This window comes from Triturus cristatus, chromosome 3_2, assembly GCF_964204655.1.
Source record: "Triturus cristatus chromosome 3_2, aTriCri1.1, whole genome shotgun sequence".
NCBI lineage: Eukaryota > Metazoa > Chordata > Amphibia > Caudata > Salamandridae > Triturus > Triturus cristatus.
The window spans coordinates 827,013,368-827,039,265 of NC_140584.1; the positions used below are offsets into that span (position 1 = coordinate 827,013,368).

At 47.6% G+C, this 25,898-nt stretch overlaps 1 protein-coding gene across 5 annotated transcripts in view; it reads right to left on the reverse strand.

Annotated features, from left to right (window-relative positions):
* INPP5K (inositol polyphosphate-5-phosphatase K) overlaps nt 1-25,898 on the reverse strand; it is a 501,130-nt gene that overhangs the window by 114,425 nt on the left and 360,807 nt on the right. For all 5 annotated transcript variants that reach the window (XM_085649054.1, XM_085649055.1, XM_085649052.1 and 2 more), the window contains one exon: nt 17,003-17,114. In XM_085649054.1, the coding sequence (XP_085505180.1) occupies nt 17,003-17,114 (112 nt within the window). The remainder of the gene's footprint in view (nt 1-17,002; nt 17,115-25,898) is intronic.

Below are 25,898 nucleotides of genomic sequence, written 5' to 3' on the forward strand. Positions count from 1 at the left end.
ATCCCAAGCCTGGGAGCCATTTAGAGGCTCAACCCCATTCTATTTTGCCATTTCCCTTGATTTAGTGTGAAATACACACACACAAATTGTAGCTGGTAGGTAAAAGTTTGTTCCTACAGAAAATGCTCCATATATCAGTTAGTGCCAGATGTTAGGCTACAACTGTTCACATTGGAATCATAAACCCCTCTGATTAGTAAACATTCTACAAGAAATGGATTGAAACTCCACTGAGGTTCCTAAAGCACAGATGACCATGGATACCATACACCTCCCTGTCAACAAACAGGAAAACAAACAAAAAACAGGCTACAGGGAAACAAATGCCTCAAGGAGGGCAAAAAATAACAATCGGAAAAAAGAAAGGCAATAGACAAAGGGAAACATGCAACAATGAACAGTGTTATTATTTGCACATCAGAAAGTATTCAGCATACCTGGAAGAAAATGCAAAGGAGATTTTAAAAACCATAAATCATATCTTTTGAACTTTTTTGATATTGGAAATCGACTCCATTTCCAAATCCGACTGTCTTCCAACTTTACAGCCCCATTGAGCAACAATCAACACAATCCCTCATTTTCCTTTCAATTTGCAAATCAACAACTGGCCACCAATAGTCACATCTCAATGGTTCATTGGGCTTACAAATCCTTTGAGGACCTTCATGTGCCAATTTAATGTGATTGGAGGTACAATTCTAGGACCTTGAAATAAAAAATATCTTGTACATTCCTGACTCTCTTGAAAGCTTTTATCTGTTCGACATTTCCTTTCACCCTCCAACTATTACCAATCAAATCTCAAACTTCAGTAATCTTTCATCCTTATCCAACTTCTCTAGCCACCTCTCATCTGTAATACAACTGTTGGACTTGGCCCTTTTTGGCAGGTTCACCCCTGAACTTTTTGCCTTGAGCTCTGACATAGTGGTAGTGATTTTAGGTCTCTGGGTACTTTAGCACTGTGGCCCAGTGTAAAGTGCTTGCGCGCTCTGAGTGCGTGTGGTGATATTGGCCTGCCCTCCCATAGGAATTCATGGGGGATATGTGTGTCCATGGTAATTCCTGGTCGAGTTAAGTATGTGCGGACTCGTGAGAATAAATGCTACACAATGGTGTGTGCAGATTTATGGTGACTGGTGGAGAAGTGCCACTTTTAGAAGTTGGCATTTCTGTGTGCTTTGTGTCTGCCTGCCTGATGTGGAGTGCATGTCTGGCTTGTGATTGACAGGAGCTGAGAGGGCTGGGGAATTCCAGGAGCCAGGGTGAGTCTGCCCAGTGGTGAATAGAGAGATCTGCATGCAGATGGGAGGGAGGAGTTGCACCTGGGACCTGAATAGGGCTGTGCCTTCCCTCCACAATGCTGGCTCCGCCCCCTGTGGGGCATCTGAGCCCCTTTTTGAGATGGCCAGGGGAATGTGAGGTAAATAGGGCGCCAGGCCCTAATGTGAGCAATGCCTCTACTATGGTCTTTTTAGGAGACTATGTGCTAATGTGATTATGTGGTGCTAGGAAATGTAATGTATGTACTATGTTTTATGCACCCTGTGTTATACCTCTAAATGTGGTTTTTATGATTATGAGGTTGTTTTGCATAATATGGTTTATGCTAGTGAGATTATGTTCCACTGTGTGATTTATGACCCTAATGTGAGTTATGCGTAGGAAGTTAGGGTCTAATGCGTTTAGACTTATGAGAGAATTGCATAATGTGTTTATGCTGGTGAGGTTGGCGCAGAATGTATTTGCGCCTAATGTGATACTGTGCATAATGTGGTTTATGTTACAGGCTGATGCTGAGTACAGTGGTTACCAGTAGTTACTGGTTGTGTTCTATGTTTATGATAAGTTCTACATTTACTAAGTTTACTTTGTGATGGTTCTGACAGTGGTCCAGTTGGCCCTGTAAATAATCCCTTGAAAATATAATCTAGTGCCAGGTGGCACCATGAATATTATGTTATTAATATTCTAATGTGTTATGAGAATACAAAGGCTACTTTTGATATAACCTTGTGTGGAGTTCCTTTTGTGGTGTGCCTGGGATGTTGTTGCTGTGTGCGTGCGCAAATGCTTTACACATGGCCTGACTGCTCGTGCCAAGCTACCAAGGGGGTGAGCAGGGGTTATCTTTGGCGTGTAACTCCCTTGCCCTCACTAGAGTGGTGGTCTCTGCCTGGCTTTGGCGCAAGCCTTAGCCAACCAGAGATCCCATTTCTAACAACAACCTTCAGTAATAGAACACACTTTGGCAGTGTCATCCGACCGTCATTTGTCTGCAACTTCCTTCTCCTTTTCTCTCCCGGATCAGTCTAGATAAGCAATTTGCTGATTTGCTCATTGCACCAGGAGTGTACTTGACAGTGAATTGGTAGTCCTGTAGTGCCACAATCCATTTATAAATTGTAGGAAAAAAAGGCATCTAATAATTTGTCCTTCAATACTTCTTACAGTGGTGTCTGATTAGAGAACACTTTGAATAAAGATTAAAATTTCCCGCCTTCCCGAAAAACAGCTAAAGACTCTTTCTTGATCATGGAGTAATTATTCACTGCACAACTCAATGCTTTGGAGGCAAATGCAATTTTATACTCATTACTTTCCTTTTTCTGTTATATAACAGCACCTAGTCCCTCTTCACTGGCGTCTATGATTAAGCAACCTGATACACTTGATTTAAAATTCTGTAATTTGGAGGCATTCTATAACCAATTCTTTAAATGAAAGAACTCAAATTCACATTTTCGGTAAGTTGAAATTGCACCCTCATTATCATCAATTGTCGCATGGCAGTAGCTTTGCTAGCAAAATTTGGAACATTGAGCAAATAGTACTTGTCACACACAATAAGGTCAGAACTTCTTCCTTTTTAGTGGGCCTTGGCAAATCATCCATGGTTCTCACCAAATACTTTTTTGCTTTAACACCCTCATGTAATATATCATGGGCCAAATAAATTATGTCCGACTTGATGAACCTACAATTACTCATCTTAAGGATTAATCCATTCACATCTAGTATTTTCAATGCATTTTTGACTCAGTCAAGGTGTTGTTCAAAACTATAGTCAAACACTAAGGGGCCGATTCCTATGCAGTTAGGAAGGCCTCCTAACGGCAATCGGATCGGGGACGTGTCTTTCCGACCAGATTGGAAAGGTTTCTGACCGACCAAGCATGATGCGAGTTAGGCGTTAGGAATATCCCAATCTGAATCAAAGGCATTCGGAATGACCGAGCCGTACAGAGCAGACTGGTACGTCTCTACAGGCCGCATTTCCGAACGATCGATCACGATGCTGGATTCGGACAGCCTTTCTGAATCGTGCCGTCCGTCTTGAATCTGCAATGGGAGTCTGACTTTGGGGCTCATTGCTGGCCCCCCTGTACCCAGAGCCTTCCCAATCGGGCCTGTCGGGATACCCAGGGGTGTCCCCTTACCAACTATGCACAGTGTGGCAGGCACCAGGGGGTGCCCGCCACAGGTTGCCAATTTTCCTCAGCCACCTCTTTTTTCAATGGGAGCCTATGCATTAGGTGTAGTAGGAGTCCGACCGAATCGCATCTGGATGCATCGTAATCGGTCGGTCGGACTTTCCCGATCCGAGTCAGTCAGAAACCATTCCCAAACCGATTCGGTCAGAATGATTTCCAAACCGCATCGGAATCGGACCTTAAGAAGTTGTCTTGGAAAAAGTGCACTATGCCCATACCATCAAGTAAGTTGGAGATAATTCTCTGAAACATGGATGCTATAGAGCATACACAAAAAGACATACAGTTAAACCTATAAACTTTGAAAGGTCTAATGAAAGATATTAAGTAATTAGATTCTTCACACAAAATATTTGTAGGTGAGGGGAAGTGTTGTGAAATATTTCATACCACCAAGTTAACTAACCATCTTTGTGATGTTAGGTAAAGGATACTTGTCTTGTGTAATCCTTTTATTCAATTCTCTCAGGTGGATAGAAAGCCTGAAGTCCCAATTGCCATTGTGTGCCACTACTACAGAGGCCACCCACTGAGTGAATTCTACCGGTAAAATGTTTTCCTTCCTACACAGTCTATCGATTTCTGGTTTTACATCATCTTTGGTCCTTAAGAGAATATTTTTCACCTTCGTCGATATTGGTATTGTATCTTTCTCCAATTTAACACGATGTGCATGTCCTTTAAGGCAACCTATCTTTTCTGAGAACACCCTGAGAAACTCCCTTATAAATTCCTTTTCCAAATTATTGATGCAATTAACTTGTACTTGAGGTGAGGCATTCGGGTTAAGATGTATTCCCAACTTCTGGTGCCGTCATCTTAGAACAGTATCTCTTAACACAGGAACGTATACTTTGCCTTCTGTTTTATTTCCATAAATTCAATGAGGATGTCAAACTAAAGCTTTAATTCAAAGGTTTTACTCCCCATAGCTGTAAGTCTTTACATCTGGCTATTTCAATTTTACCACCTCCTAAAACTGTCACAGTATATATGTGCATGCCAATGGATACATATTTATGAATATACACATCGTATTTCTGTAGTGCGAACCTAGACAAAAGGCAGCAGATCACTGTACATAATCAGAGACAAGTATAAAGTCAAAGACATTGAGGAGAACTAGCTAGGTTAATGCGCTGTGAAGTAGTGTTTTTAAAAGAGTAAATCTTCCATTGAATTGGAGCAGTGTTGGACATGGATGGTGTTCCAGGTCCTAGATTCATACATGGAAAAAGCCTGCTGTCTTATTTTTTCCACTTCTTACTCTGCAGTCTAATGGTGTCCATGTTGTGGGTGTACGGAGATGGTGAGCTTGTTTACAAGACACGCCAGGCTGTCTGTCGAGATAGCTTTGTAAATGATGCAGCTGGTTTGGAAGATGGTGCAGACCAGCAAAGGGAGCCTATTGAGTTCTTGCAGGATGGGGGTGATGTGATCATATTTCTTCAGGTCCTGAATGAGATATGCAGCAGCATGTAGGATGCCCCTATGGGGTGCCAGTATTAAGTTTGGGAGCACATGAAGTAGGGCATTACCACCATCAACATGCAAGAGAATGAGTGCTGGAAAAGTAGTTCTGAAGTTACTTTCTGGAAGAAATGGTTTAGCTTTCTATAGCAAATACAAGGAGATGATGGACGGAGTGCTGAAACTTTTCAGACACTCACCCCCAGTCACAGATCTGGGTTAAATCCATCATCATTCTTTAGCTCACTTCGCCACCTCACTTCAGACCCGGCTATATGCAAATCAGTCTTGAGCCTGTGCCTCATGGGAACAGTCCAGCCCGAACTGCCAAGCCAGGTCTTCCCTGAACCGGAAACAAACATCCTGGGACCGGTTTCGGGGTAACACCCCTCATCAGCCAGGCTAGCATCAATGCAGTGGCAATTTGGGCTGGACTGTTACCATGATGCACAGGGTCAAGACTGATTTGCATATAGTTGGGTCTGAACTGGGGTGGCAAAGTGAGCTAAAGAACGATGATGGATTCAACCCAGATCTGTGACTGGGGGTGAGTGTGTTAAAAGATTCGGCACTCTGTCCATCATCTCCTTGTGCTTTCCTTGGCTTTCTTTAGGCCATCTTTGTTTTTTGGCAATCTGTTCCTTGATTTTGAGATTTCTATCTGGGGTGAATAGAAGTGACTTGACGGACAAGTTACTTCGGTAACGCCGTATCTGGTAGAGAAATGATCTAGCCTTTGAACGTTCAGGCATCATCAGGCTGGATCTGGGAGATTTTTCATAGCAGTACCCCTGCGCGCCGGTAGGTGGCATCGGTCACGCTGTCAGTACTTTTCACGACTTTCAAGGCCAGAAGTGCAAAGCCATGAAGTAACTGACCGTGGTGTGTAAAAAAAACTAACAGCTAGGGCCCTGAGGAGAAAAGACCTGACACTAAAACCAATACCAATACCACAATGCCGGGAGGATGGGTGGGTCGGTAAGGAATCTACCGCTAGATCATGTCTCTACCAGATAAGGCGTTAAGGGAGGTAAGTAACTTGTCCATCTGATAGAAACATCTAGCCTCAGATTCCTTACCTTTTAACAGATACCCAAGCAATACCATCCCGCGAGGTAGAACGATAACGCTCTTTTTGGGTCTAGACGATGGAGACGTTCCTCTTCCTTGAAACGTGCAGGAGTGCATAGAAAGTGGTTAGAGTAACCGGCTGCCCCATGTGAAACGGTGTTACCACCTTAGGCAGAAAAGATCCCATTGCACACTTTGTCCGAAAAGATCATCAAGTAAGGAGGCAGTGAAGACAGTGCCTGTAGTTCACTTACCCTTCTGGCAGAGGTTATTGCCACCAAAAAAGCTGTTTTGATGGTAAGCAACCGCAGAGGGCAGTTGTGTAGCAGCTCAAACGGTGTACGCATCAGAAAGGTGAGAACCCAATTAAGGTCCCATTGCGGCATAATAAAAGGTGAAGGAGGAAACAAATGGGTTAACCCATTCACAAATCTCTGCACCAGAGGTGATTTGAAAAGAGAAGGCTGATCAGGCACTCGAAGAAAAGTGGAAAGGGTCGAAAGATAGCCCTTCAGTGTGTCCAGAGCAGAGCCCTGCTAGGCAGAGGAAAGTATAAAAAGGACTTCAGATAAAGGAGCAGACAGGGGGTCAATAGACCGATCTGTACAAAATTTACAAACTTTGTTCCATCGGCAGAATAACCTGACAGACTTCGGGAGGGTGGACGAAAGCTGCCAACTGTCACCGCTCAATCTCCATGCAAGGAGGCGGAGAGTGGACAGGCTTGGGTGGAGAACCCTACCCTGCTGATGCGACAGAAGTTCCTCCTGAAGGGGAAACCTGAACGTTAATGTCTAGAAGCTTGGGACACCAAACTCACGTGCCCAGTCCAGAGCCACAAGAATGACTTGTGACTGGTCGCTTCTGATCTTCTTCAGCACTCCAGGCATGAGTAGTATGGGTGGAAAGGCATTTAGGAGGCATAAGCTCCACTCGCGGAGAAAAGCGTAGCCGAGCAAGAGCCGTCTTGGAAACTCCAACGCGCAAAACTGCTGACATTGCCCGTTCTCTTCGGATGCGAACAGATCTAACTAAGGCTCTCCCCACCTCTGAAATAGACCTTGTGCCACCTCTGGATGGAGACGCCATTTGTGATCCGCGAGGCACCTTCAGCTGAGCCTGTCCGCCCTGGAACCAGAGAACCAGCCAGGTGTTGAACCACCTGGAAAATGCCTGTTGTTCCAGCCAAGTCCAGAGATGCAGGGCCTCTTGACAAAGAGTCCATGACCCCACCCCACCCTGTTTTTTGCAGTACCACATGGCGGAAGTGTTGTCCATGAACACCTGTAAGAGCCTTCCCTTTATTGAAGGCAAAAAGGGTTTCAGTGCTAGCCGGATCGCCCGAAGCTCCAACAGATTGATATGGATCTTGGCTTCCACCTGAGTCCAGAGTCCTTTGATCTCCACCTTTCTCAGATGGCCACCCATACCCCAGAAGAGACACATCCATCACTACTGTGAGATCTGGGTGGGGAAGGTAGAGGGGTCTGCCCTTGAACCAATCGCGGTCTGTTAGACACCACTGCAGGTCTCTCGCAGAGCCCTCTGAAATCTGAACCAGTCCGGTAAGATTTCCTCAAAGCTGTGGCCATTGGAACTTCAGGTCCCACTGCAGAGCCCGCATGTGCCACCGTGCATGGGTCACTAGGAGGATGAAGGAGGCCATGAGGCCCAACAGCCTCATAGTCATTCTCACCGAAATCCAGGATAGAGGCTGAAACATTGGTATCATAACCTAAATATCCTGGACTCGCCGTTCGGGAGAATAGGCTCAAACTGCACCATGTCCAGAACTGCTCTGATGAAAGGGAGCGTCTGAGAGGGTCAGGTGTGACTTCGGCAAGTTGATAGTGAACCCCAGCGAATGCAGGAGGTTGGACGTAGTCTGGAGGTGGGAGACAACTGTTTTGGGCGAGCCAGCCTTCAACAACCAGTCATCGAGATAGAGGAAGACTGGAACCCTTGATCTCAGCAGATGGCCAGCGACCACCGCCATTACCATTGTGAACACACAAGGAGCACTGGTGAGACCGAAGGGGAGCACTGCAAATTGAAAGTGCTCGTGGCCCACCGTAAACCCCAGGTGGCAACGATGGGCAGGCAGGAGGGGGATATAAAAATAGGCGTCTCTCCTGGGTCCAAGGCAAACAGAACCTGAGCTAGGGTGAGCATCTTGAACTTCTCATTTTTGTGGAAGTAGTTGAAGGCTCTGAGATCTAGGATTGGACGAAGGCGTTCGTCATTCTTTGGGACCAGAAAGTAGCGGGAATAACAACCATAGCCCACTTCTGGCCTGGGAACCCTCTCTATAGCTCCCTTGGCCAAGAAAGTCTTGACTTGCTCGCTTAGTAGAGCAAGGTGATCCTCCGTCAGCCGACCGTATACTTGAGACATGGATGGAGGGGTAGTTTTGAAGGGAGTAACCCATTCGGACTATTTGCAATACCTACCTGTCTGACGTGATATCCTGCCAGTGGTGGAGATGAACAAGTTACTTACCTTCGGTAACGATGTATCTGTAACATTAGTTAGTTAGATTCTTCACCTTAGAATATCCCCAGGCGTCAGGCAGGATCCGGAAAGATTTTTCGTCAGCAATAGTCCTTGCGCGTCGCTAGGCGTCGTCTGCGGCTCCGTGTCTGTCGTCGGCGTTGTGCACCGGAATGACGTCGGAGTACTTAGACGCCGCCCTCGCGCGCTGACATCAGTTCTTGTACATAGCTTTCCGCGCCAGGAACGCAGAGCCATGCAAGAGACCGACACTGGTGCCAAAAAATCTAGGGCCCTAGAAAGGCTAGCCTTAACCCTAGATGTCGGTTCGCAGAACGGAGAGGATGGGTGGGTCGGTGAGGAATCTAACTAACTAATGTTTCTTACAGATACATCGTTACCGAAGGTAAGTAACTTGTTCATCTGAAAGAAACACGTTAGTTAGATTCCTCACCTTAGAATAGATACCCCAGCAATACCAACCCCGGTGGTGGGTCTGCGAACCAAGATCACACCAGAAAGTCCTGGAGAACAGAACGGCCAAAGAAGCCATCTCTCCGGACTTGGCTGTCCAGGAAATAATGCTTGGCAAACGTGTGCAGCGAGGCCCACGTTGCTGCCTGACAGATGTCCTGCAAAGAGACTCCCCGCCCCAGGACAGCGCCCGCTTTGGGTCCAGACGGTGGAGGAGGCGGAAAGAAGGTGGGCAAGGTGACAGATTGCCCGATGTGAAAGGGAGTTACCACTTTTGGAAGAAAGGAAGGACGAGTTCGGAGGACAACCTTGTCCGGATGAACAGAAAGAAAAGGAGGCTTAGACGATAATGCCTGGAGCTCACTCACCCGTCTAGCCGAGGTGATAGCTACCAGGAAAGCAGTCTTAAGAGTCAGAAGACGAATGGGACAATTGTGAAGAGGCTCAAAGGGAGTGCACATCAGAAAGGTCAAGACTAAATTCAAATCCCACTGAGGCATTACGAAGGGGACAGGAGGAAACATGTGAGTAATGCCCTTAAGGAAACGAGAAATAACAGGGGATTTGAAAAGAGAAGGCTGATCAGGAAGCCGTAAGAAAGTCGAAATAGCTGATAGATAACCTTTCAAGGTGCCCAGAGCAGAGCCCTGCTGGGCTAGAGAGAGAAGAAAGAGGAGAACCTCAGAGAGAGGGGCGGAAAGGGGATCCACAGCCTTTGCTGTGCACCATGCCACAAATTTGTTCCACCTGCAGGCGTATACCGTTTTAGTGGAGGGATGCCTGGCTGCCAGAATAACTTCACAGACTTCAGGAGGCAAGCCAAATGGCATCAACTGTCGCCGCTCAATCTCCACGCATGGAGGTGGAGACTGGACAGGCTCGGGTGGAGAACCGTCCCCTGCTGCTGCGACAGAAGGTCCTCCCGAAGAGGCAGTCGTGTCGGAGGATCGATTGACATACTGAGTAGCTCGGGATACCAGTACCTTCGTGCCCAATCCGGAGACACTAAGATGACTTGGGCCCGGTCGCGCCTGATCTTCTTCAGCAATCTGGGCAGAAGTGGTATAGGCGGAAAGGCGTACAACAGACCGCAACTCCACTCGTGACGAAAGGCGTCCCCGAGCGAGTGCCGCCTTGGAAACTCCAACGCGCAGAACTGCGGACATTGCACGTTCTCTTCGGTGGCAAATAGATCTAACCAAGGCTCTCCCCACTGCCGAAAGAGGCCTTGCACCATGTCCGAGTTTAGACGCCATTCGTGATCCATCATGCCCCGGTGGCTGAGTTCGGCTGCTCTGGCGTTCAGAGACCCCGCCAGATGTTGAACCACCAGGGTGATGCCCTGGTGTTCCAGCCATGTCCAGAGGCGCAGAGCCTCCTGACAAAGGGTCCACGACCCCAACCCGCCCTGTTTGCTGCAATACCACATGGCGGTGGTGTTGTCCGTGAACACCTGCACCACACTTCCCCGGACAACGGGAAGGAATGCCTTCAGTGCAAGTCGGATCGCTCTCAGCTCCAAAAGGTTGATATGGAGCCGAGTCTCCGCCGGAGACCAGAGTCCTCTGATCTCCGCCTCCCCCATGTGGCCCCCCCATCCCAGGAGGTACGCATCCGTCACTACTACGTGCTCCGGTTGGGGTAGGGAGAGGGATCTGCCGCTGACCCAATCGCGGTTTGTGAGCCACCACTGCAACTGCTTCGCAGTGCCCTTCGAGATCAAGACATGGTTGGACAGATTGCCACGATGCTGGGCCCACTGAAATTTCAGGTCCCACTGCAGAGCCCGCATTCGCCACCTGGCGTAATGCACCAACAGGATGCAGGAGGCCATCAGCCCCAGAAGCCGCAGCACCAACCTGACCGAAACCCAGGATAGAGGCCAAAAGATGGGAATCAGAGCCTGAATATCCCGGACCCGCTTCTCCGGAGGATAGGCCCGGAACTGCGCCGAATCTAGAACCGCTCCGATGAAGAGGAGCTTCTGGGAGGGTCTCAGGTGTGACTTCGGCACATTGATGGAGAATCCCAGCAAATGCAGGAGGTCGGCCGCAGTCTGGAAGTGGGAGACGACTGCCTGGGGCGAGCCCGCCTTCAACAGCCAGTCGTCGAGATAGGGGAAGACTGGAACCCCTGATCTGCGCAGATGAGCTGCGACCACCGCAATCACTTTCGTGAACACCCAAGGGGCACTGGTGAGGCCGAAGGGGAGCACGGTGAATTGAAAATGCTCCTGGCCCACCGTGAACCGCAGGTAACGCCGGTGGGCCGGCAGGACGGGGATGTAAAAATAAGCGTCCTGCAAGTCCAACGCTACCATCCAGTCTCCTGGGTCTAGGTGAGCATCTTGAACCGCTCCTTCAGGAGGAAGGCGTTGATGCTCCTGAGGTCCAAGATAGGGAGTAGGCCCCCTTTGCCCTTCTTGGGAACCAGAAAGTAGTGGGAATAGCAACCACAACCTACTTCTGAACCAGGAACGCGCTCGATGGCCTCTTTGGCCAAGAGGGCCGTAACTTCCTCCCAGAGAAGATTCAAGTGATACCCCGACATGCGGTGGTACTGTGGTGGCATGGCTGGAGGGGTCGTCTCGAAGCAGAGGGAGTAGCCCCTTCGGACGATTTGCAGCACCCACCTGTCCGACGTGATGGAACGCCAGTGGAGCAGGTGATGGCGAACTCTGCCGCCCACTGGCGTAGAATGGGCCTGAAAGCTCGGACTAGGAGGGCTTTGAGGCGGATGCTGCCGGGGTGGATGTGGACTGACCGGCACGTTGTCCTCCAGTACCGCCTCGGCGGAATCCACGTCCGCGACCGCGTGCAGGTTTGTTCTGTGGCTGGTGGCTAGGCGGACGTGAGGAGGCACCCCTTCCTTGGCCACGAAAGGCGGAAGTTTGCGGCCGCGGGCCGAGAGACCCAAGGACTTGGCCGTAGCCCGGGAGTCCTTGAAACGAGCCAGCGCACTATCCGCCTTCTCGCCAAATAGGCGAGTGCCATCAAAGGACATATCCATGAGGGTACTCTGGACATCCCCTGAGAAAGACGTGGACCGTAGCCAGGCGTGGCGACGAAGCGCCACCATGGTTGAAATTGCCCGCCCCAGCGAGTCCGTGGTGTCTAGTCCACACCGTATGGCATACCACGCTGCATCTCGCCCATCAGCAAGCGCCTGGGTGAGCTGTGACCGGGCCTCCTCCGGACACAGGGGCAGCACGTCCTCCACCGCATCCCACAGAAAGTGGGAATAACGGTCCAAGAGGCAAGCGGTATTCAAGGACCGCAGACCCAAACTCAGGGAAGAGAACAGCTTCTTTCCGAACTGTTCCAGCCTCTTGGATTCCCGATCCGGAGGAGCGGACGGGAATGAGGATTGGGAAGTCGAGGCCTGGATAACCAGGCTCTCGGGAGTGGGGTGTTGGGACAGAAAACTGGGGTCGCCCGGATCAGGGCGGTGGCGCCGGGCCACGTTCCGATCCACAGGAGGTACTGTGGAGGGCTTGGACCAGGTGCCCTGCAGAACGTCTACGAGTGCCTCATTGAACTGCAGCAGAGGCTCTGTGGAGCTTGCTGACGGTTGAAGCACTTCTGTGAGGACGTTAGTCCTCACGGCCACAGCAGGCAACTCCAGCCCAAGGGCATCGGCTGCCTTGCGCAGCACCACTGAAAAAGCTGCACCTTTCTCCGAGGCCACAGTCTGAGGAGAGATGAAACCAGCGTCCGGGGAGGTATCAAGACCACTGACATCCCCCAGTTCGTCTGCCCAGTCCTGTGAAAGGTCGGCCTGTCTGGCCATAGGGTCCTCAGACCCCTCCCAGTCGGCCCCATCATCCGATTCCTGATAAACAGGAGGAATAACCGGAGCCAGGCGGTAGATGAATTGCTCATGCTGCGGCATCGGGACCGAAGTCGTCGACGGGGCCGGAGACGCCGGCTCGCGAGGTCGCCCAGTCGAGCCCTCGGGGCCCGAAGGCGCGCCGGTAGGCGTCGACGGAGGAGCCAGGCCCCTCATGGTCAAGAGGAAGGTGCTGATCTCCGCCGGAGTCGCGTCAGTCCCAGGGACCGGCGGGTATGGAGACGGACGCGGCTCCTGCGGTGCCACGGGTGTGGGACCACCCTGACCCTCGACCGAGTCGCGCGACTGGCGAGGGGAGTCCGAAGAGCGGTGTCGCCTCTTGGACTTCTTCGAGCGCTTCGACTTACCCGAAGACTTCGAGCCCGACAAGCGATGATGGTGACTGCGGCTCCGAGTCGACAGAAGACCAAAAAGAGTCAAAAAAGTTTAGTCAAAAAGTGACTAAGGGGTAAGCTCTTCCCGGATCGGCGCTGCCTGGCGCGGAAAAAAGAAGAACTGACGTCCGCGCGCGAGGGCGGCGTCTAAGTACTCCGACGACGTCATTCCGGCGCACGACGCAGACGACAGACGCGGAGCCGCTGACGACGCCTAGCGACGCGCAAGGGGTATTGCTGACGAAAAATCTTTCCGGATCCAGCCTGACGCCTGGGGATATTCTAAGGTGAGAAATCTAACTAACGTGTTTCTTTCAGATGATGGCGTACTCTGCCACCAACTGGCTGTAGATGATCCTGGAGGATCAAACTAGGAAGGTTTTGTGGTGGAGGAGGGGGTTTTGGCTTGGCTCGACCTCTGGCCTCTCGACCCACAGGGCAGACTCTGGGGGGCTATGTCCATGGCCCCCCAGAGTCTGCTGAGCTTGCAGGCCCTATGGCTGGAAAAGGGTTGGCGCAGTTGATAACCCCTTCTGTAGCCACGAAAGGAGCGAAAAGTTGATGCCGTACGGGAGACTGGGGTGAGGCCCAAGCACTTGGCCGTGGCCCGTGAGTACTTGAAGCGCTCAAAGGTGTCATCTGCCTTGTCTCCGAAGAGACGGGAGCAATCGAAAGGCATGTCCATGAGTTTAGCTTGGACATCCCTCGAGAAGCCAGACGTTCTCAGCCAGGTTTGGCGATGGACGGCCACCGTTGTGGCAATCGCTCTGCCCAGCGAGTCTGTAGTGTCCAAGCCCCAGCTGATGCCGAATTTTTCTGTGTCTCTCCCGTCAGAAATAGCTTGAAAGAGTAGAGCTCAGTCCTCCTTCGAGACCCTGGGCAGCACTTGCGCAACCGTGGCCCATATTGAATGGGAATAACGGCCCCAAAATCATACGATGTTCACCGACCACAATGCAAGACTGGTGGAAGAAAACATTCTCCAGTCTCTTGGATTCCCTGTCTGGAACTGCGGAAGGGTACGTGCCACGGGAAGTGGAAGCTTGGACCACCAAGCTTTGTGGGGTGGGGTGGATGGGGAGGAAAAGTGGGTCGCCCAGTGTAGGGCAATGGCGGCGGGCAATAGTCCTATTCATAGGACCAGGCACCCAGGAGGACACCCGTCAATGCATTGTTAAAAGGCCGCAAGGGTTCTGAGCTGGAGACGCAGCCTTATGCACCACCATGGCAAATGATGCCCCCTCCTTCGTAGCCAGGGTAGGTGGAGAGAGCATGTCAGAGTCTGGAGAGGTGCCCAAACCACTGGCATCACCCAATTCCTCATACCAGTCCATCTCTTGTGACTGATGGATTTCTAAGGGATCCTGCTCCCCCTCCAATCCTCTTCATTCATCCCCAACCCTTCAGAAAAGGGCAGGTTAAATGACATGGCGCCGTACAGCTTGGGTCCTGGAGTCTAGGGATGCCCGACAGGCTTTGTGTCGTGGGGTATGAGGACTTGGGAGGTGCCGCCGGTGGGCACCGGTGACCTTGGAGCTGGACGTGGTGCTGGGGAAGATCACTGTGGATATGCAACCAGTCGGAGGCCGTGGCGCCAGGGCCTGAGATTCAGGCGCGGAACCCGCGGGGACTCCTTGATTACCTTAGCCTGCTTGGCCCGAAGATGCGCTGGCAGGGTCAGGCCGCTCAAATCAAATACGGCACACATGGCGTCGTAATACTCTTTGAGCTGGGCGGGGGCGCTCCTGGACCCAGAAAGGGAGGGAAACACGGAGCCGACGCAGGCACCCGCTCCGCGCAGTAGGGCCTCGAACGCCGAGGGTCCTCCGCCATGTCATGAGATGGGCGGGATGTAGTCAAAGCACGCTTTGACTACTTGTGCTTTTTGTGGTGCCTCTTACCTGACTTTGATGATTTCGATGAAGAGGAGTTCGAGACCGACAAGGCGACCTCGCGGTGCCAGACACTGGGCTACAAGCAGCTTTGGGGACCGCTACCTCAAAGCTTTCGGCGCCAAGGCCCGGCAATCGCTACAACCAAAGAAGCTGGAAGCGAAGCTCTGGATCTACACGAAAAGAAAGGAACTGCAGCTCCCTGCCATCATTCTGAGGTGGCAAGAGGCATTGCAAAGTCTGACGGATCCAGTTGGGTGCTTGGAATTAATCTAGGGAGGTGGAATCTGCGGTTAGAAATATCCATCAGAAACATCCTGTCTCAAGCACAAGCTTCAGAAACACAATTAGTCAGTGAGTGAGTCTGCACAACACAGAAGACTCCCTTCAGGTTGCCTTCATATTTCATGGTCATAACCTCCTTGTGCTCTATTCAGGCGTCCTTGCCCAAAACGTTTACCGGTCTGGTGGGCTGGGGGACAATACAACTGCGTTCGAATTGCCTTCTACGCTGAAGTAATCTCCCTCAATTTGTACTGACACCCATCTTCCCACCCCCCTTTTTGTGTACTTTTGCAGCCTACCAACTAAAGGTACCTGACCAAGGCTGCCTGAGCACAGCAGACAAACCATCTTGATCAGTTTGGACAAGAATTATCTTTACCTACTTGGCAGAAAAGCACAGGAAAAAAGATTAAAAAGTAGGAAGATAAATTTCCTTCTGAGTAAAGGATGGGTTTTGAATTTTGAAATAAAACTTGTACATCGGAGTCTGAGAACCTGCTCAGAGAGGATGTATACTAAGCACATTAAACATAACGCTAGTAAACACAATGTCATGTGACAGTTTTGTAAAGCACAGCATTCATCAATACTCCTAACAAGAGAAGGCACTAAACATTCTCATGGCCATAGTAAGTTGATACAAAAACTGCTGATCTTATGTATGGAGACAACAAACACTTAGCAAAAGGCTGCAGACCATTCAGAACTTGGCAGCCAGAATCACTCTCAACCACCCACGCTGCACTCACATCAGACTACACCAGAAGGAGCCACTGGCAACCCACTAACAAACTGGCGCAATTCAAACTCCTTAACCACACTTTTTCAAAGCACTACATTACACTGGCCCAGCATACCTCAACAATTGCATCTGCTTTTACAAACCTTTCAGACACCTCTGCTCTTCCGGACTTCTACTTGAACACATTTCATGCATATGGAAAACCAGAACAGGCAGTAGTGTCTTCTCCTACATCACTCCTAAAGCGTAAAACGACCTCCAGCTACATATAAGAGCCTCCTTCTCACTTCTTAAATTCAGCAAGAAGTTTAAGAATTGCCTTTCAAGCAGTCCCACTTGACCCTAGGTGTGGCTAGACTCACACCTGCTCAGTACCAGGATAGCCTCCCAAGTGATAGTGTGCTCTACAAATGTGCATGATATAACATACCATAGCATAGCATAATATAGCGTAACATAGCACAACATTTCTAGGCTCCTCCCTTAGATGTATTCTGTTAACAAATTATATGCATTGTAAACAAGACCATACCTTCTGCCAGTTCCCAAATATCTGTTCCATAACATATTTTTATTGTCCCCTGGATTGATTGTACTCAAGAAGCAACACACCCTCACATATCTCCAGACCAGAGAAAGGTTTTCGGCATAGACACTTAAAATCTCTCTGTTCACAAATTAGCTCTGAATGTAAATCTTTTCTAAAGAGACCTGTTCTCTCACACTATGAAATCAGGCCTTTCGGTTTAAAGCCTCTAGATGTCACTACAGTGCCATGTTTGCAATATAACAAGCTCTTCACTCTCCTGCATTCAGCACGGGCAGAATAGATTCAATAAGAAAGTGGGGTTGTCATACCTGATCTTTGTCCCACAGCAAGCTGTACCTATCACTGGTAATGGCTTCACGGACAAAGTGCATCCCAAAATCTGCAATACGGAAATTCAGATCTCCGAACCAGAAAACAAGTCTATTTTAGAAATGAGAAAAATGAAATTCAGTGAGGTTTACCAGCAACAACTGAGTGTCTTTGTTTATGCATGTTCATTGAGATTACAACAATGTATCACTTAAATCATAATAGCGTATCAGTTACACAGAGATATGATGAGAAGAGTAATCTGTCTACAAATAAGTACGTACAAGCACAAAAATCAGCCATCCATTTACAGAGATAGTAACTATTCACATGACCCAGAGATCAGATATCTACATATCGAAATAGACAACCCATCCATGCACAGAGCAAGCCATCTGAAAACAAGCAGGCACTGGTCACCCACATGCAGATAATGATCAGGCTTTTCACATGTAAACGGGGACCAGGCATCAGCATACAGGGATTAGCCATACGAGTGAGGGGGGGAGAGAGAGAGAGAGAGAGAGAGAGAGAGAGAGAGAGAAAGAGAGAGAGATAGAGAAAGAGAGAGAGATAAAGAGAGAAAGAGAGATAAAGAGAGAAAGAGAGAGAAAGAGAGAAAGAGAGAGAAAGAGAGAGAGAGAGAGAGAGAAAGAGAAGACATTCAAAAACCGAGAATAGCCATTCACATGACGATATAAACAACCTACGTTTGCACTATGTCTGGGCGATGAACTCCGCTCCGCTCGTAGAGTTTGCGGAGATTTCCACACTCCGCGTTACACGGAGCTTGCGGAGCAGAGTTTTTTCCCTCACTCGCATTCGTCAACGTCAAGTTGGCGAGCAAGGAAAATCTACCTCCTGGCGAGATTTTTCCTCGTTCACGATCGTTAACATCAAGTTGGTGTACGCAAGCTTAGAAAATCAACCTCCCGGTGAGATTTATGAACATGGGCAGTCAGATTTCTCATTGTGAGTGGTTGCGTATGCTCGCGACCGCTCGCATTGAGAAACTGTCCGTTCGCTTTGAGAAAGCTGCCGCTCGACTAAAAATCTACTCGAGCGGCAGAAAAGAAGCAGCGCCCGCTTGCGCTGGGGATGGTGCCGTTCGCGACGATTGCATAGTGCAGACAAGCAGCTGGTACTGAAAATCACAGCGAATAGCATTTATCCAACACACTCTGCCGCTTGCTGAGCTCCGCATACCGTGACAGAGTTTTCTTTGCTCTTCGTGGAGTTCCGCGTAGTAGAACTCCGCCCAGGCTTAGTTTGCACAGCAAATCTTCCAATCCATATAAGGATGGGCTGGTTATACCTTTTCGGAAGATACCTCATTTTGATCCCGAAGCTATGGCTAACTTCCGTTCAATCAATAACCAGCGTATATTAACCAAGGAAATTGACAAGACGTTAGCTGGCCTAAAACAGGATTTTCTCAAATGCTATTTTTGGCTCTACCCTTTACAGTTTGTATTTAGAACTCAGCATGGGACTGAAAGAACACTCTAGGTTTATGGGAGGATGTTCTGAAGTTTATTAATGATGGGCAAGCAGCAGTTATGAAGCTGGATTTCTCAACCGTTTTTAAAACTATGGACCATGTAATTAAGCCTGGGCAAAGCACTACGCTACGCTCGCGTAGTTTGCGCTACTTCGCACTACGCGAACTGCATGTAGCACTGGGCGAACACGCGTAGCGTAGTGTTGCATAGTGCTGCGGTCATTTTTTGCATGCTCGCGGTCCTCAACGTCAAGTTGGCGACCGCGAGCAAGCAAAATGAGATCCCGGCGAGACTTTTTCCTTGTTCGCGATCAGCAACTTCAAGTTGGCGATCGCGAGCATGAAAATAAACCTCCCGGCGAGATTCCCAACGCGAGGAGGTCAGGTTTCTCATTGTGAGAGGTCGCGTATGCTCGCGACCGCTCGCGATGAGAAACTACCAGTTCGCGTTGAGAAAGCTGCCGCTCGAGTAAAAATCTACTCGAGCAGCAGAAAACTACAGCTCGCACTGTGCAAGATGCCATTTTCAATGATTGCACAGTGCCGGTTGCTTGTCCGCACTGTGCAATCATTGAAAACGACATCTGGCACAGTGCGAACAAGGTACTACGCAGTTCGCGAAGTGCTACGCGTAGCTCGCGTAGTGCGAACTTCACTTTGAGTAGCTTCGCGAAGTGCTACTTCGCGAACTACGCCCAGGGTTACATGTAATACCACTGAATAGGTTCTCCACACTGTTAAATGACTGCAAATGGCTAAAAACTGGTTTAATTATTTTCAGGTGGGAAAACATTTGCCATTCAGTCAATAATACTTTATGTGACAATTCAAAACCACATAAAGTCAACAGCCATTAAAACGAAGTATGTTAAAAAAGTAAAAATATATAAATACAGATACAGTCCATCCATCAAAATATAATATCACAATACAATCATTAAAACTGTTAAAGTAGTAGCTCACTAAATAAAAAGCCCATAGTCCTTAAATAGCTTTTTACTAAGTCTAAGGTCACACAAAAATAATTTTGCAACCCCAAACCAGAGCAATGGGGACGGGAGCAATTGTAAATACAGCAAAGCAGGTTTCATTTGTGCAAATTCATTGCTTCTTAACAAGAGAATCATAAATCTACGTATTAGTGTACGATAAAAATTACAAAAGTATATAAATTGCATAGTATCTTGTTCAGAACAATTGTCACAGGGACACGGCTTCAAATCTCCCAGCTTTGAAACCCTTTCAGAACGGCTAAAAAACAATGTATTATAATAAGCCTGAAACTTGTCAATTGAAAACAATGATGTGCATTATTTACAATTGTCAAGTATGGTTCTCCCTGAAAGCAACTTGTCAATAAAATGTAATGTTTCACAGTTGGCATTAAGTAGTGCCTTCTCCTCTCTTTCACACAGTCACCTAGATAGAAACATATTTTGTAGACCCAGCAATTCCCTGAAACAATTGAAATGAGGTCCCTTTCTGTCTGAGCGGTCAAACATCACCTCTTAGGTGCCATACGATTCTCCCCTCTCATCCATGCTATTTAACATCTATTTGGCTATTCTTTTTCCCATCGTTTTGGGAAAAAGCAATACAGATGACACTCCTACACATACCTCAAGATCTGCACCTTTACATGCCTGTCTTCATTCCATTAAGCCCTTGATTACTGGGGTGTCTGAACACCCTGTGTCAGATACTTTTAGCACTGAATGCTTATACGGACCTAATGCAAAGTTTGTAGGTGCACTTTCTCTAAGAGATATCTATCCATATATATCTATATCTATCTATCTATATATATCTACTTCTTGTTTTACAGTGCTGACCTCCATTGGACTGAGTGTATTCATGCTTTTGCCTCTGTGTACAGCGCTGTGAAAACCACAAGGGTCATGCTCGCGCTTTATAAAACTTTTCAAATAAATAAATATATAATGTTACTTACCCAGTAGACATCTGTTCGTGGCATGTAGTGCTGAAGATTTACATGCTGTGCATACTTCCACCATCTAGTGTTGGGCCCGGATGTGTGCAAGTTGTTTTTCTTAAAGAGATATTTCGAATCACGAGTGTGAATGAGTCCTCCTCCTGCTAGTAATGCGCATGGGCATCAACTCCATTGTTAGACTGTTTTGTGCCGTAAGGCTGGTGAGGATGGAGTGATTGGTGAAGCTATGCATGATGTATGTCCATGCGAAAGAGGAAAGCATAGAAAGATTACTGCAACAGCCACAGGTGTCCAGTGAGGAGGGTGGGAGCATGTGAATCTATAGTACTACATGCCATGAACAGATGTCTACTGGGTAAGTAACATTTTCCGTTCAAGGCATTTGGGGCTGTGAATACATATGCTGTACATAGACTGTAAAGCAGTCCTGGCTAAAGCGGTGGCTAACCTGTGGGTGTTGCAGTAGAAAAAGTCAAAAAGTGTACGGAATACTGCTTGGCCAACATTGGATTGTTGTCAAGCTAACACATCCACACAGTAGTGATTTGTGAAGGTGTGCAGTGTGGCCCAGTAGCTGCATTGCATATTTCAGCTATTGGAATGCTCCCTAGGATGGTCATAGAAGGACCTTTTTTCGAGAGTAGCGTGAACCTTTGAAGGGACTGTTAAGGTTCTATTTGTTTTAGCTTAGCAGGTTTGGATACATTTGACTATCCACTTGGCAATAACGGATTTGGAAATGGCCTTTCATTTGTGAGGTTTTGCTAAAGCAACAAATAGTTGCTGACTCTTTCTTAAAGCTTTTGTTCTATCTATATAATACATGTGAGATTGTTTGACATCTAGTGTGTGAAGAGCCCTTTCTGCCACTGTCTATGTTTGAGGGAAAAACATGGGTAGTTCTATTGATTGGTTGAGGTGGAAACCACCTTAGGAAGAAATGCTTGGTTTGTGCGGAAGACAACATTGTCTCTATGCACCTGAAAGAAGGGTTCTTCTAAGGTTAATGCCTGAATTTCACTAACATGTCATAAGGAAGTAATAGCAACTAGAAAAGCTAGTTTCCATGAAAGGAACTGGAGTGGACATGAGTGGAGAGGCTCAAAAAGGGAACCAATAAGCCTACTGAGAACGATATTGACGTTCCATGACGGTGCTGGATGGGTTCCAGAAGAGATTACCCTTTTGAGGCCTTCTAAAAGGCTTTAATAACTAGAATTTCAAAAAGAGATACAAGTTTTCTATTTTGTAGGTAAGCGGCCACAGAGGCAAGTTGACGCCTGATAGAAGAAAATGGCAGTCCACAATTTTGAAAATCTAGCAGGCAGCAGACAATGTCCTGTACCGCCGGTGTGAGCGGGTCAATTTGTTTCGAGTGACAATAGTGGACAAAACGTTTCCATTTAGAAAAATAGCATGCATGTGTAGTGGGTCCACGTGCTTCTTTGAAAATGGCTGTGAATTCGGGTGGTAGACTTCTGGAACCAGACGCAAGGTTGAGTGACTTAGGGTATGGGTGGAGTGTTTCTTTATAGTTCTGCATGAGAAGTTCTGGCCTGCTTGGAAGTTACTCGCGAGGAACCACCGATAGATCCACAGGTGTTGTGAACCAAGGCTGGTGGGTACAAGTGGGTGCTACCAGAATGAGGGTGAGGAATGTTAGCCCTAGACTAGGAACCAGAAGGAAAAGCATAGGCAAATATCCCTGACCAGTTTATCTATAGTGCAATGATTTTGGACTGCGGGTGTTGGTTACTGGATGGGAAGATTGAGCATTATATGTTTCCTGCGGTTGCAAATAGGTCTATTTGGGAAAAGCCCCACCTCTGGAAATATTGGTGGAGGACTTGCGGGTGTATTTCCCACTCATGGACTTGTTGCCAGGTCGGCAAAGTCGTTGTCCGTTTACAAGACTTTTTCTGCTAGCAGGTGTATTTTGTGACAGAGAGCCCATCTCCAAATTTGTTGGGTGAGCTGAGAGAGTTGTGGATTCTGAGTTTCCCCTTGTTTCTGTGGGTAAAACATGGCTGTGGTGCTGGCCGTGTGAACAAGGACAACTTTTCCCAATAGGTGGAGGAGAAACACGTTCAACACTAGCTGAATTTATAGGAATCTTGAGTGACTGAATTGAAGGCCCTGGTGTTTGGGTTTCCAGTGGCCTTGGTTGGTCAAAGTTTGCAAATGTGCCCCCCATCTGATGAGGGAAGCGTCTATTGTGATGGTCTCCTGAGGAACTGGGTTGAGAAAAGGCCGCCGCTGCAACAAGTTTTTGTTCTTCCGCCACAGTATCGAGTGGCAAGCTTTCGGGCTGACCAATACTTGATCTTCCCAATGACTCCCTGCTGGAAAACACTGTTGTGCCAGACATTCCTGCAACGGACGCATGTTTAGTTGTGCATGAAGCACTACTGCAATGCAGGAGGCTCATACCTAGAAGGCATGTGATTGTTCTGGCTGTAATTTGGCAGTTTTGGTTGAAATTGAAGCAGGAGTGTCTGAAAAGACTTTTTTCTTGATGCATTGGGATAAGCCAACCCTTTTTCTGAGTTCAGAATTGCTTCTATGTATGGCTGAATTTGTTGTGGTTGGAGATGGGACTTTGAGATATTGATTGTGAATCCCATTTTGCGAAGAAGATATAAAGCGACTTGAGTGTGTTTGCTGCATGACTGGCAGATAGAACTCTTTATGAGCCAGTTGTCCAGATAAGGGAAAACATAAATGGTCTGGCTTCATAGGTGAGCAGCTACTACAGCAAGGCACTTTGTGAACACTCAGGGAGCTGTAGTGACTCCGAAGAGGGGTACTTTGAACTGATAGTGTTTGCCACTGACCTAAAACCTGAAGTAAAAAAATGCGCTGGGTGTATAGGTATGTGAAAGTACGCATCTTTCAGGTCAAGTGTGGTCCTAAAGTCACCCTGCTGTAAAAGAGGTAAGACATCTTGGAGGGTGACCATATGGAAATATTCTGAGCGAATGTATTTGTTTAGAGGCCTTAGGTCGAGAATGGGCCTGGAAGAGCCATCTTTTTTAGTATTAGAAAACACAGGGAGTACAGACCTAATCTCTGTTGTTGAGGTGGTATTACTTTGATGGCGCCTTTGAGAAGGAGTGACTGTACCTCTTCTATGAGCAGTTGTATGTGGTCCGTTCAGAGTCTGTGTTTGCTACGTGGTATTGTAGGAGATGTGGTAGTTAATTCCAGGCAATAACCTTTTTGTATAAAGTCCAGCACCCACTGGTCGGAAGTAACATCCGCCAAATAGGTTGAAACTGTTTCAAGTGGCCCGGACAGTTGTTTTTTTGTTAGGGCGGCATGAGTGGTAAGAAAGGGTTTGGTGAATGTGGTAAGGGCAGCTTTTGTGGAGGAACCTTTACCTCTACCTCTTGAAATATTTCCCCTGTAAGAGCCTCTGGAATAACCTCTACCTCAGGATGCCTGGTTTTGCGGGCGATTGTATGTTGTGGAGGTTTCAGATGAAGCCTGTTTGGAGTCTCCAAGGAAGGCCGTGAAGCGAAAGGACCCGTCAAAAGTGGATGGTTGTAGTGCGCCCAACGCCTTTGCGGTCTCAGTGTCTTTTTTTCATTTTCTACAACAGTTGATCTACCTGACGCCTAAAAAGGTGTTCTGCATCAAATGGGAGAGCTAATAAGTTCTTCTGAACCTCAGGCTGGTAGCTTTAGGTGGTTGAGCAATGACCTTTCCCATCTGGGGATGAATTGCCAAATGTCTTTGATGTGCATCGATGTCTTGGAGCTGATACTAGGTGGCTCGACTGTTTTGGCGCCTACTGTTGTGACAGCTGTCTTTGGTGCTAAAGGCTTCGGGCTGATAGTGGTTTCGGTGCTGATATATGTTTCGGCCATTACAGTAAATGGGTTAACTCTGTGTCCCTCAGAACCTGGGTATAAGTAAGTCTACAATGTCTTTTGTTGGGTTGTCCAATAGCTTAGTATAAATAGCGATGCTATTCAAAATCAGTGAATGTTTGGCGTAACTATATTTGAACAATTACTTTGCAAAACAGAAATGTAAGTCAAAAACACACCACAAAAAGACATACTCTGCTTCATGCGAACATATTTCATTTATATGTGTCCTATAATGTATGGCTGCTACATAAGTGAATCACAGGACAAACAACAAAGATAATTATAGTAAATAGAGCAAATAATGTGATATATGGTGTAACAATATTCTGTACAAATTTACAAACAAACATGAAATTCAATAAAACACAGATAACAAATGTAAACAGAAATCCGTCCTATCTAAGCGTATGGAGTTCCACAAACACTCTTCTTAGACATTAGTATCAACTATGGATGAAGTAACACAGGACATGAACTTTATTAAGAGTCAACGTTTCGACCCCAGGTGTGTATTAATAAGTAGGTATCATGTTGGGTCTTCTTCAGGACAGTTCTAAGCCATGTAGACAGCGAAATAGATTATGTGAGGCATTCCTCCTTGCCTGGATGGAGCCACCATAAGTCAAATCGAAATTGCCAACCAAAGTGATCCTTGATCCAAAGTCAAAATAACAATTTTTTCTTAAAAGTTCCTTGTCCTTCCCTCGAGTTAAAATCTAACTTTAATTTCAGAGTCGAAAAGCTTATTGATTTCTTAACGGGCAAAAGGTCAATCAATTCCAAATTACATCCTCTGTGTAATCCTGATGTCATGTAGCAATGAATGCCTACCATGGCCAAAAGGCAGTGGTGGCCCTCTGCAGTGTTTTTGATATCCTCTGGACTTTGCTCGGGCTTCTGAGGGGGCCTGCTTGGTGTTGCAGCTGTATTGAGGAGGGGGTTGTGTACTGGCAACCTTTCGTGCAGCTGGTAAGTCCTCGAATTCCAATTTGCAGCTGTTGCTGTGAGAACACCTATTCATCGGCTGTAGACACCCCGGCATGGTATTCCGGACAGTCTCCATGCCAAAGACGTCAACTTGAACTTCACCGCCTATCTGGGACATATCCAAATATTGGGCCCGACGGCCAGCAGGTGTCACAATCGAGCTTGTTGTGCTTGGGCGAAAGACAAAGATTACAGACCAGATGAATGTCGGTCCGTAGGTATCTGGAATACCATTGAGGATGAGATCTTAAAGGGGGTTCGCTCCATCACCATCGCAACATTGCATGGAAGGAATGAAAGACCCGAGAAACAAAGGCCCTGAAGGGTGAGGGCCAGGTGCAGTGAGACCAATCCACAAACCCCCCAATGGAGATGGAATCTTCGACTGGATATGGAATGAAGAGAGATACATGTTCAAATAACAATACATACAGTGGGAACCAAAAAGATTACCGGCAAACTGGAGCATAGAAAACCATGTCTGAATCCAACAGGGGAAAGAAAATAATCTAACAATGAAGTCGATGCCTATGTGAATTACCAGCAAGAGGAGGATGCACCCAGCCTCATGACTCGAA